This window comes from Cervus elaphus, chromosome 30, assembly GCF_910594005.1.
Source record: "Cervus elaphus chromosome 30, mCerEla1.1, whole genome shotgun sequence".
In the NCBI taxonomy this organism is placed as follows: Eukaryota; Metazoa; Chordata; class Mammalia; order Artiodactyla; family Cervidae; genus Cervus; species Cervus elaphus.
The window spans coordinates 13,166,751-13,179,388 of NC_057844.1; the positions used below are offsets into that span (position 1 = coordinate 13,166,751).

Here is a 12,638-nt window from a genome sequence, read left to right on the forward strand (position 1 = left end):
AAGGTAGAAAAACAATGGACAGATAAACACCTAGTGAACTTAACTAGGCAAACTGGGTCAGAGTCCTGACTTTGACATTTATACTGTGGAATCCTGGGCAAATTGCTTTATTGTTTTCTAGTTTCAGTTTCTTTCTCTATAAAAGATGATAATAACATATTATTTGCAGAATTGAGAGATAATACATGGGGAACACTCTCTATAGATATAAAAATATAGTAACTCAAATTGGATCATATAATTCATTCATCTGGCATTTACTGAACACTTCTTATACATCAGAACTAGGAAGAGGGAGTCAGTCATATTACTTGTCATCAGAGAGATTATGTGTAAAGATGAATTTAATAAAATATTCTACAGCATTATGGGGGGGGGCATGCATTTTGTCTAGAGAGAGGGGCCAACAGAGTCAAAAATAATTTCATAAGAAAGGTGATTCCGTGGTTGACTGGTGTTTGCACAGGCTGAGTAAGAGGAAGGATGTTTCATGAGAAGGCACAGCATAAAAATAATTCTCCTGGAGCTTCCCTGGTGGCTCAGTGATAAAGAATCTTCCTGCCACCAGATCTGAAAGAGACACGTGCACCCCAGTGTTCATCGCAGCAGTGTTTATAATAGCCAGGACATGGAAGCAACCTAGATACCCATCAGCAGACGATTGGATAAGGAAGCTGTGGTACATATACACCATGGAATATTACTCAGCCATTAAAAAGAATTCATTTGAATCAGTTCTAATGAGATGGATGAAACTGGAGCCCATTATACAGAGTGAAGTAAGCCAGAAAGATAAAGACCAATACGGTATACTAACGCATATATATGGAATCTAGAAAGATGCTAATGATAATCCTATATGCAAAACAGAAAAAGAGACACAGATGTACAGAACAGAATTTTGGACTCTGTGGGAGAAGGCGAGGGTGGGATGTTTCGAGAGAACAGCATGGAAACATGTATATTATCTAGGGTGAAACAGATCACCAGCCCAGGCTGGATGCATGAGACAAGTGCTCGGGCCTGGTGCACTGGGAAGACCCAGAGGAATCAGGTGGAGAGGGAGGTGGGAGGGGGGATCGGGATGGGGAATACATGTAAATTCATGGCTGATTCATGTCAATGTATGACAAAAACCACTACAATATTGTAAAGTAATTAGCCTCCAGCTAATAAAAATAAATGAAAAAAAAAAGAAAAAAAAGAATATAAAATTATGGTTAATATATATTGTTAAATACAAAATGCAAGCTGTGAAACAAGAGTCAATATTATCTTGTAAAAATGTATATTTAAATAATGAAAATATATTTCTTTTCAAATTAATGAATAGTGGTGTGGTAGACAAAATAATAGCTGCTCAAAGATGTCCACATCCTGATCCCTGAAACCTGTGAATATGTTACTTTACATGGCAAAAGGGACTTTTCAGATTGATTGAATTAAGGATATTGAGTTAGGGAAATTATCTTGGATTATTCAATGGACCCAAAGTTAGGACAAGAGTCTTTATAAGAGGGTGGCAGGAGAATTAGTTAGTAGTAGGGGATGTGACAAACGAAGCAAGGGTTTGAAGTAATGTGAGAAAGGGATCTTGAACCAAGAAACACTGACAGCCTCTGGAAACTGAAAAAGCAAGAAAATGGAGCCTCCCTTCAAAGCTTCAAGAAAGAACTTGTCCTACTGACATTTTGACTTGAGTCTGATGAGACTGATTATGAACTTTTGAACTTCAAAATTGTAAGATAATAAATTTTTGTTGTTTTTTTTTCCAAAAAAAAAAAAAAAAGAATCTTCCTGCCAACGCAGTAGACATGGGTTTGATTCCTGATCCAGGAAGATCCCACGTGCCAGGGAGTAACGGGACCCCTGTGCCACAACTATTGAACCTGTGCTCTAGAGCCCAGGAGGCAGTACTGAAACCCATGCATTCTAGAGCCGATGCTCCGCAACAAGAGAGGCCGCTGCAATGAGAAGCCTGTGTACCGCAACAGAGATAAAAGCCTGAGCAGCGATGAAGACCCAGCACAGCTAAAAACAAATAAATAAAATTTTATGTACATAGAAAAAGGAATCAATCCAAGAAGAAGATATAACAACAACAACAAAATAAGTGGCCTGATAGGGAACTGCATTCATGGAACTCAGAAAGTTTGATGAGACTGGAGAAGCAGATGCTGGCTAAGATATTGGAACTTCATCCTACACACAATGGGGAGGCATTTAAAGTGTTCCTCCAGGAAATGACTTGCTAGGTTTTGTATTTTAGACAGCTAATTTTAGCCACAAGGTGAGAGATGGCAGGGGCAGAGGTGTGAGCAGCTTAGCAGCAGTGAGACTAAGAGGAAAGCAATGCAATGTTTCAGGGGCTCGAAAGAAAGGACCCCAAACCCAACAGGAGCAGTGAAATGGACGGAAGGTGATGGACAGGAATGTCTGGTCTCCCAAGGGGGCGATAGGGGAAGAGAAGGGGAGCCTGGGACAACTTCAGATTTCTCCTTTGGTTAAGGAGGCGGACTGTGGAGATGTTTACTAGGAGTGAGACCAGGGAGAATGGGCAACTGGCAGGAAAGTTAACTTCCCTTTTAGTCAAGCTGAGCTGAAGGCCAGTGGGCCGCCTGGGCAGACGTTTCTGATAAGGAACTGGCTTTACAGACTGGAGATCTAGGGTAGGCTGGACAGGTTATGAGTTGCTAGAACATTGGTTGGTGGTTGAAGTCATGGATGGGTCTATCCATTAGAAACAGACCAAAAACAGGCTATTCTAGCATTCCAGCATGTCAAAGATGACAAAGGGGCCAAGCTCAAGTAAGACGCTTAGCGAACAGGAAACGGAAGTGTCACAGTGGCCAATGCAGGAGATAGTTTCAAGGACAAAAGTCTGGCCTCCAAGTGACAAATATTGCAGATACATTAAATAAGAAGCAAATGGTGGTGGGGGGCAGGGAAACAACCCAGTGGGTCAGGGAAATTTGACAAAGGCACGGGGGACCTTTGTCAGGGTTGCCTTGGAAGAATGGCAGGCACGGAGATGGGTTGCAGGAAAGAATGAGTGGTAGATGAAGAAAGGGTTGTAAGAATAATAAAAACAGGCATTTCCTCCCAAAGAGCTTGACTGTGAGGAGGTGGGGACTGGAGGATCCAGACTGGATCAAGGAAGTGTTTCGAAATTTTCAGTTTGTTTTTAAAATGTGCCTATATGTTTTACATGATGAAGGGCCTGGGAAGATGCTGATGGAAGGAGCCTGAAAGCCCAGGTGAGGGAATACGTGAAAAGCCATCCCGACTCATTGGAAAAGACCCTGATGGTGGGAAAGGCTGAAGGCAAACAGAGAAGGGAGCGCGGAGGATGAAATGGTTAGATAGCAGCACGGACTCAATGGACGTGAATTTGAGCAAACTCCAGATTATAATGGAGGACTGAGGAAACTGGCGTCTTGTAGTCTATGGGGATCGCGGAGAGTCAGAAACGACTTAGGGACTGAACAATAACAAAGCCATTCTCGGGTTGGAAATAGACTGAAACCGTCTCCGACGCCCATAAGAGTATCAGAAACGCTGTTTGAAAGGTTGTTTTCAAAGGCTGGGACCAGGAGACATGTCATTTATTGAGCGCTCACTGCGAGCCATTCCCTTTCCGTAATTTGAAGGCAGCAATCTAATTGGAAGGCAGATCCACTCCGGAGCCGGGTTTCTTTCCTTGAAACCGTTAATCACTAAAAAGGCATAAAAACAAACAAACAAACAAACAAAAGTACTCCCTGAAGCTGAACCCCTCTCGCAGATGCTAACCCATCTGCAAGGCTTTTTAGTGTCACAAAGCATAAACCATCCCTGGCGCAGCTGGTTCAAGAGCGGCTCTGGAATGCAATGATCTCCCTCGCTCTGTCGAAGTCGGTTACCGTCCAACGCGATTCGGTTCAAGCCTCAGCGCCCGGAGGAGGGGAGGTGCCCGCGCGCGGGCCGCCGGCGTGGGGAGGGAGGCAGGCGCGGGTTGCGGGCACCGGGAGAGGGAGACGTGGGGACAGGGGCGCTGGAGGCGACTCGGGGGACGCGCGGTCGCTGCCGCTCCCATCGCCAGCGCATCGTCCGGCCGAGCCGGGCTTTCCCTGCTCTTCCCCGCCGCTCTTCCCGCGCGCGCGCGCGGCGGCGGCTCGGCGCCCGGTCCCGGGTGGGGGGGTGGGGAGGCCGCTCGCGTCCCCGCGGCCGCCCGGCGCCCCTCACCACCCGGCGGCCGCTTTCGGTTCCGCGCCTTATAAGGCCGGCCGGGGGGGTCACGTGCGCCCCGGGCCGCCCGCCGGGAGGAGGGGGCGGTGGGGAGGAGGCGGGGCGGGGAGCGGGGAGGAAAAGGGGAGGGAGCCGGGGGCGGAGGAAGGCGCGGGAGGCGGACTCCGCGGCCGCGGGAAGCGGCGGCGGCGGCGGCGGCGGCGAGCGGATCGCGCGGCGCTGGACCGCGGAGGAGGAGGAGGTGGACGGAGGGCCCGGCGCGGGGGCGGGAGAGTGCAGCGCGGCGGAAGCCGGAGACGGCGGGAGGGCCGGTGGCTGGGAGCCGGGCGGCGGCGGCCGCGAGCACCGCGGCGAGGGAGGCGCATCCAGCGGCCCCGGCGGCGGCGGCGGGGGGCCCGGGTCCGCACTCCGCGGGCGGCCGGCGGGCGCGGGCCGGCGCGATGGAGCCGCGGCACGTGCGCCCCGCGCCCGGCGCCCGCAGCCCGACCTGGGAGGAACCGGTGGGTACCGCGCCCGCGCCCGCCCCCTCCCGCTTCTTCTCTGTCGCGTCCCCCTCCCTCCCGCCCGGGCCGGGTTCCGTTCAGGAAATGGCCCGGGATGAGGTTCCCAGCTGCTTCCCAGCCGGGGCCGCGCTTCCTCCGCCGCCCCAGCTCCTCCTCGCGCGCCGCCCGGAGCCCCTTTGTCCGGCCAGCCGAGGCTTTCCCCGAGGGGGGCCGCCGGCGACCCGCGCGGACCACGGCCCTCGGAGCACCGTTTGATTTCCGTGCTTCATCGACTTCTCAACTTTTTGTTTTTTTTTTTGGACTTGATTTTAGAGCGAAGAGGGTAGGTAGGGAGGAAGAAAGGAGAAATCCAGACCGTGGGTCGGCGGGCAGGGCTCGGAGGAGACCCGCGTTCCCCCCTCCCGAGACCGCGCCCTGGCCCATCACCTGGGCGCGCAGGTTCCCGGGGACCCGCGCTGGCCGGGCGCATCGCGGCTTGAAGCCCGGAACCACGCCTCCGACTCTGGCTCGCCGCTAAAGCCCCGGGCTTTTCTAGAGGGTCAAGGGGGCTTGCCAGGGGTGAAGCGGGAAGCTGACCTTGATTTCGCCTAGGTTTTTCGCCGCCCATAAAACGCGGAGGTTGGGTAATTTTAGGGACCCGAGTAGCCAGTACATGTGCCTGGTATGTGCGACGGTAACGAGCAGGAGCCCAGGGGAGAGGGGGTCTTCGCATCTATTCTCTCAAACTCTTTCAACTTCTTTCTTGCAACTCAGTCAGTCAGAACCACCTCACCACCCTGCAGTGTTTCTACCCCGAAATCCCCGTCTCGGTCAGAGCTCTGTAATCCTGTGTGGGCTGCCTTTTTCCCCTGGCATCGAATTTTGGCTCTCTGCGCCCTGCCTCGATGTTTGGTACTCCGTCCTGGGTGATATTCTGGAGCCTCTTTGAAAAGCCTCACCGGTGTTCTGTTCACCGTGTTCCCAGGGACTCCCGCATTATCTGCTCAGGCTGGCCCCCTGCCTGTTGAGAGCTTCTAGGTCAGGTGCCAGGGTTGGTTCTTTTTCGTTTCCAATGTGTACCTTACCGGCTCCTTTGCCCAAGTTCCTCTGCCTTCTGTTTCCCGACCTTTCGGGAGTGTCCTTCAACCCTGATCCGTCTGTATCTGCAGCTGTCTTTGCTTTCATAAAGTTGAACATGTTATTAGCTTGCCCGTCTGTTCTTATTTCTTACGTTGTGTGTATTACTGAGGATTAAAATATCCCTGAAATTCAAAATACAGTTCGGTTTTGGAGTTTAAGTCAAAGATCCCTGAAAACTAAATTCAGTGACCTGTTTTGGTAACTTTTTTAGTTTTAAACTTTCCTACCTGGGAAGTCCTTTATGAACTTGCAGACCTGGAGTCAGCAATCACAATGAAAAATGCCCAGTTGTAGTATTTTACTGTAGGATGCTGATGCCACAGCTACTTTGGCAGGAAAACTTTTATTTTTGCTTTCCTTCAAGTGACAAAAATGAAAATGTTCATTTATTAGCCTTTAAAACTAGAGCCCAAACAGAAATATGTGAGTGAATTGTGACACTTTGTCCAGTCTGCATAACTCTCCTTTAAAAAAAGAGGTTTATTTTCTTTAAACTCTGTGGGCCTTTTTATTTACTCAACAGGTATTTTATCCAGCACCTACTATGTTCTAGGACTGTTGAATGTAGCCGTTAACTGCACAGACACAAACCCTTAAATCATCACAGAGCCTTCATTCTTAAGTAGACAGAATGTCTTGTTTCATACATTTTACTATTTTAGAGTAAAAAGAAAACAGTTCAAAGAAGAAAATCATCAGAAATCTCGTGTATGTGGCATAAAATGATCCTTTGGACACAGTGATTTTATTTGAAACCCCATGGCTGTCCATGTCTGACATGAAGTCTAAGAACTAGTAAAGAGGACTCTCATTTAATTTCTTAAAAATGATAAGTTATCCAAATTACTGAATAGTGGTGTGGACAAGAAAAATGACCGGGTAAAGTAGGGGAAATAATGCATGTAAATGTCAGTTATTTCAGACATGGGGCGCTAACTGGGGAAATGTCAGCTTAATCTATGTTGAAGGACAGATTTCCCTACAAAAACTTTTCTCGGATCAGTGATCCCTTATTAATCTAATCAGAGCTATGGACTGTCTTTCCAAGATGTACCCATGCAACATACATATAAAAATTTAATAAAATTTCATGGGAATCAGAGTTCCTATAGCCCAGTCTGTTGACCCTCAAAGACCTTGGGTTAAAAAATCTGCTTTGACCTGGATTCCATTTTGCTGTCATTTAAAATCTCTTTTTTTCTGAATTCCAATACAGGCTACTTTAATACTTTACCATAAAAGTATACTCAGTTACATTTATGAAAAGGAATATTCAGGAGCGAACAGGAAATATTCACAGCACACAGATCCTGTTGCATTGTTTCTTACTGTAAATAACAGCATACATGTAAGGATATACTTTCTCTGGTCTTTTTTGCCAAGTCCCAAAACATGATATGATTCTACATGGAACCATTCAGATAGAAGAGTTAACATCATGTCGGGAATCGATGCTGAGTACTAGTAAAGAGAACAGCCCCTCTAGCTTGAAATGTACTCATGCCTGGAGCAGCGAGGCAGCTGCTGGCCATCAGGATGGTCTTTCTACTTGGAGATGAAATGAAATTATTTAATTAAAGGAGGGTATTTAAATAAACTGTTAACCTTATCATTACCCCACTGAGGGCACTGGGCCTGCAAGAAGAGAAATGTTAGCATTCAGGTGTCTGTGTATTTCCTTTAATGCTAGCTTTAGAATGTAATCAAATCAGTGGAAACAGGCATTACCTAAATTTCCAATTAAAAAATATTTTGGTGGTGGTAATAGGTGGGTTCAGGAAGATATTTAGCCAAGTAGTCCTCGTAGATAATAGCCTGTGGGAAAGTAAATAGAATTCTTGCCAGAACTTAGCAGAGTATGAGGGTGTTTACAGAGTAGCTCTTGAACAGTACTGGGATGCTATAGTACCCTTTACTTATTAAAATTTATTTTTATTTCCAAATGATTGTTACCTAGTTGGCTCTGATGAAGCTATTCAGAACCACTGAAAAATTAGGGAGAGAAGAGTTTCAAAGGAAAAATGGCCAACACATAAATGAGAGTTTATATTTATGTGTGAAGTCTAGATGACCGAAGTTGTGTGCCTTAGGTGCAGGGATGGGCATATGTACATGGAGTTGATATGATTACTGTCATTTCAAAATCCTCTTCGTTGAGTTAACAAGGGAATTTTAATGAAGCTTTCGGTGTTACATTCTAAACACGGAATAGGTAGTGTATTATGGAAGCTGTTTTAAAGTTTGCATGAAAGCAGATCTGTACCTGTTCAACCTGCAGTGTTCTTTGTATGGCTCCCATTAATTAGGAATGTGAGTTTTAGAACATGTTTTTAAAGTGCCTCTGTACTTTGGTTCTTCAGAATCTACTGTAGACTTCATGTTTTATGACATAATATTAACGTAAAGCCCTCTTAAGTAGACATCTAAACATAATTTAGTGGTAGCTTCTATTTCCACTTCTTTCTGAATGCAGTGTCTATGTGGCTTATGTCCAAGCTTATAATAGTTTGTTTGTGATACATTATGTTCAAAACAAAGATTTCAAAGTAATAATAAGATAAATATGTAAGATGCATCTAAGAAATTATTTGAATATCTGAAAACACCAAGTAAGGCAAACAGTTCAAGGAAATCTTTAAATTAAAGAAATAATGTAATATGCCACATATTTGAAATTTGTTTTAGTTGCTATTTTGAGCTACATTAAAATGGTTGTACATATTGAGCTCTTGACATTGCTATTATATTTTTAGGGGAAGTGAAGTGCATTGCAGATATAAAGTGTACAGATTGAATATCCCTTCTGGCAATTTCTAATTTACAGATAAGACTTGAGAAGATGCCAGTGGGTCAGCTACTTTAAGTTAGGGATTGTAGTTCCTCAGAAGAGATGACTGGAGAAAAGAGAATCTTTCATGAGCTACCTTTTGTGGGAAATGATGCGACATTCCTTCACTTGTTTATACAGTATTTCACTCTAAGTATGTGCTAAGGAAAATGCAGACCAGGGATCATTTAGTTAACATTGGCGGGTGAAGACTGACTGTGCTTTCAAAGTCACAACCAAATTTTAGAACTTGTTACAAGAGTCTTTGAAGAGCAGGGGTAGCAGGTTAATTTTTCATGAAGTAATGAATACCTTTACTTTGAGGTATTAATAGCCCAGTTTTTGCACGTGAAGCTATTTATATATATATATTTACTTTTTTATTTAATATTTTTAAGTGATCAATGTTTGAATGAGAGTGAGAAGTGTTTTCAGTCCTCTTCTTAAGATCACAGAATAGGCATGGACATAAAACAATGGACCTTGCCCTTCTGTTTCACTCTCTGCCTGGATTTTGGAAAACATTACTTATATAAAACTTTAAACCTAAATGTGAACAGAAGCATGATGACGGACAAATCAACTTTTGTTGTGTGGTGTGGTAATGTGAATAGAACATTAGAATAAGACACATGATTTTGACTTCGGTCCTGCTTGTGACTTTGGGCCTCAGGTTCTTTACATTAAAAGAGAAGGTCTGAACTAGGTTTATTCTTTCAAAAGGCCATTGACTTAGGTGCTCTTTCGATTTGTGAGACCACTGGATTTGTCAGTGACCAAACAGTTGGGTTAGAATAAAGGCCATTATTTTGATTTTTTTTTTTCTTGTAAAAGAATGCCCTTGTCAGAGGTATGTTCTCTGTAGATACAGACTTGCATTTTTATGGCGCCTTAAGTGTTCTTAAAGTTTATTCTGCCCAACTACTTTCCCTTCCTAAAGAAGACCACAGAGCCCAAGAAGTAGCCTTTACTAGTTAGTGATACCTGGCAGCAGTCTCCTGTCGTTCCACATTTGAATTAACCGTCACATTTTACATTTCAATCAATTTAATCTGCCTAGTGGCTAGACAGTGGTATGGGGATTGTAGATTGTTTATGAAAATCTCTTAGAACTGTTAGTTCTGTCACAGCATCAGATTATTGACAGTAAGATTTAAACTTAAAAAAAAAAAAAGGGGGAAAAAAAAAAAAAAAAGGCAAAACACCCCTCCGTTATTCTGGAGGACCCTTTAAAGGTCATGTCAACTGAAAAAAGTTCGAATGAATTTGAAGGGCGCGACCACGCTAAAGAGACTGGATGCTTTCCTGAAGTGTGAAGACTCCATGGTGTGGCAGGGGCTTTTTGCCCTACTTAAACACACAGCTTAACAGCAGCCTGGAATCTCCTGTGGATGACAAAAGGAACCTGTCACTTGAGTCTCTTCTCCCCGAAGCCCTCCCACAGCAGGCGTGCACATGGCAAGGCGAGGCTGCTGTTTCCCAAGCGTCCGCTCCACCAGCTCGCAGGGGACGAGCTGTGAGCGGTGGCTGCCGCCTGTTGATCCCATTTCCTCCCGCTCCAGTCCGGGTTAGGGAGTGGCTCTCTCCCAGGACCTTCCAGTGTTTTCGTGCTTGGGCTCTGGCGTTCGCAAGGCTCCGGCGCATTGTTTTCTTCTAGGCAGTCCCCCGTTGGCGCTTGAGCTCAGACCTTTCTCTTGCCCGCCGTCGTCGCGGGCTGCGTGTAACTCGCTGGTTTCTGCGCGCTCTCCACGCCCTTGCCAGTTTCCTGTTAGCCCAAGGGATCGCTCTTTCCGAACGAAAAAGTTCTCCGAGCGGAGTGGAGCCTCCCGGAAAATGCTCTTCTCTTCCGTGTGCGCCGGATGGGGGTGGGGGTGGGCCAGAAACTGAAGGCCACGGTCGGGAGAGCCGACGGGACCCGGACCTCCGGGCGGAGGCGGGAGAGGTACGCTTCATCACGGAGGGACTGGGGGATCCGGAGACCCACCAAGGGGCAGCGCCTGTCATCTCGGGGCCGCAGGGGACTTGTACTCGCGGGGACCGTGTGGCGAGGCCCGAGTGTCTCCGCAGAGATCCTGGGTTGGGGAGGGTGGCGGGGGCACCCAGGGGAGCTGGCAGGAAGCCAGGTTCCCTTTCTGCTCCCGGGGCCATTCTTGCCACGGTTGCCCGGGAACCGAGGGAGGGAGGAAGCATCGCCGCCGGCCGGGCCTGCGGGAATGGGGGTGCGGAGGTTTCGCGCCTCTCTCGCCCTGCGCGGCTCACCCTGGGGACCCCAGACCCTCGGGAACGTGGGACGTAGTTCTGACCGCTCTGTCGCTCCCATCACCGCTACCCGCACCGGTGGTATTCCGGGCCAGGAGCCCTACAGCACGCCGGGGGCTGGGCGCGCTGAGGTCCCAGGCGGGCCTGGGTCCGCGTCCCCGGCGCCCCGCCCCGGCCGCTGCTCCGGCCGGAGCCGGACGCGGGGTCCCGGAGGCTCCCGGCCGGGCGCGGGATCCAGGGGGCTCCCGGGCGACCCCTCCCCGGCGCGGGCGGCTAGGGGGTGAAGATGGCGGCGGCGGCGCGGGGCTCCGGGCCCCGCTCGAGCGGAGCGCGGCCCCTGATCGCCGCCCCCGCCGGGCGGGGCTGTGTTCCCGCAGGAGTCGGACAGGATGGCCGGGGCCGGCGGCCAGCACCACCCCCCGGGAGCGGCGGGAGGAGCGGCAGGCGCCACGGTCACCCCCGCCACTGTCCCGGCGGGGCCCGGAGACGACTCGTCCGACAGCGAAGCGGAGCAGGAGGGACCCCAGAAGCTGATCCGCAAAGTGTCCACCTCTGGGCAGATCCGCACCAAGGTGAGGCGGGCCGAGAGCAACGGGGAAGGCGGGAGGAGGCAGGCCGGGGAAGGGGACGGAGGGCGCCCGGGCGCGGGGAGCGCGCCTGCGGATCCCGGGAGCGTGGGGAGCAGAGGTGAGGGCGGGGCCTGGGCCGGGGGGCGGGGCCTGGACCCAGGAGCTCGGTGAGCCCGTGTGAGGGCGGGGGCGGGGCCGGGGGCGGGGCCTGGACCCGGGAGCGTGGGGTGCAGAGGTGAGGGCGGGGCCTGGGCCGGGGGCGGGGCCCGCGGGAGCTGTTCCAGGCCCCAATGCTGGGGCCTCCAGGGTGGGCTCCAGGGGAGCCAGGCAGCGTGGGAAAAAGCCGAAACGCTCTTTAGAGTTCCCGCTCAGGGATCCAAAAAAGAGTGTTTTATTATTTTTGGTCCTACCTGCCGAGCAGTGGTTGCGGAGACCTTCTGCAGGGAGAGAAGTGCAGGCAGGCCAGCCAGAACTGCTGTGACCTTCGCCACCTTCTCTTCCCGCGGGCAGCAGCCTGTCGCTTCCTGACCCTCCCAGAGAGGGAGGATGGGGAGGTGACCCCCGCCTGCCCCTTTGCTGTCCTTTGGTAAATGATGCTCGTACCCTGCGCAGCACAAACCAGAGACCTGGAGTCCTAGGTTTCCACTAAGTGCTGTATTCAGATCTTATCAACACACGCATGGTTATTTTTAATACTGAAAAGTAACTGCTTTGTGGTATATGGAGATGCGCAAGCTGTGTTACTCTTTCTGTAGCTAGTGCTACTGACCTGTGAGGGCTCAAGTTGAGAGTTTTAATTTGATTTTACATAATATATATATTTCAAATGCTTGCAACTTAAACATTACTTATATATTCTAAATTTGGGTCATTTTAGAAATTATGACGTGGAGAGTCTGTTATCACTGGGCGACTTTAAGGAGGAATTAGAAAAGGGAACCAATAAAATTTTTAGATTTGTGTGCTCTTTAAAAATAAATGTGCAGAAGTTAATTTATTCTATACCTATTTTTACGAGAACTTGTTTTCTAAGGTTAATGGACCCACATATGAAAATAGAAGTTTTATTATATGCCTGTGGATTCATGTTTGCACTTGCCTGCCTCCTTATTTTCTAAAATAAATATGTGTAAG

General features: G+C 48.8%; 1 protein-coding gene across 7 annotated transcripts in view; it reads left to right on the top strand.

Annotated features, from left to right (window-relative positions):
- Nucleotides 1-4,412: 4,412 nt before the first annotated feature.
- The window catches only part of DGKH (diacylglycerol kinase eta), a 218,661-nt gene continuing 210,435 nt past the window's right edge, over nt 4,413-12,638 (top strand). For 4 of the 7 annotated variants that reach the window (XM_043892311.1, XM_043892313.1, XM_043892310.1 and 1 more), the window contains exons 1-2: nt 4,581-4,727; nt 11,313-11,507. In XM_043892311.1, the coding sequence (XP_043748246.1) occupies nt 4,668-4,727; nt 11,313-11,507 (255 nt within the window). In that variant the 5' untranslated portion in view covers nt 4,581-4,667. Of the gene's footprint in view, nt 4,469-4,579; nt 4,728-10,837; nt 10,896-11,312; nt 11,508-12,638 lie in introns of those variants that run through there. The other 3 variants (XM_043892315.1, XM_043892318.1, XM_043892314.1) reach the window with 3 other exon arrangements.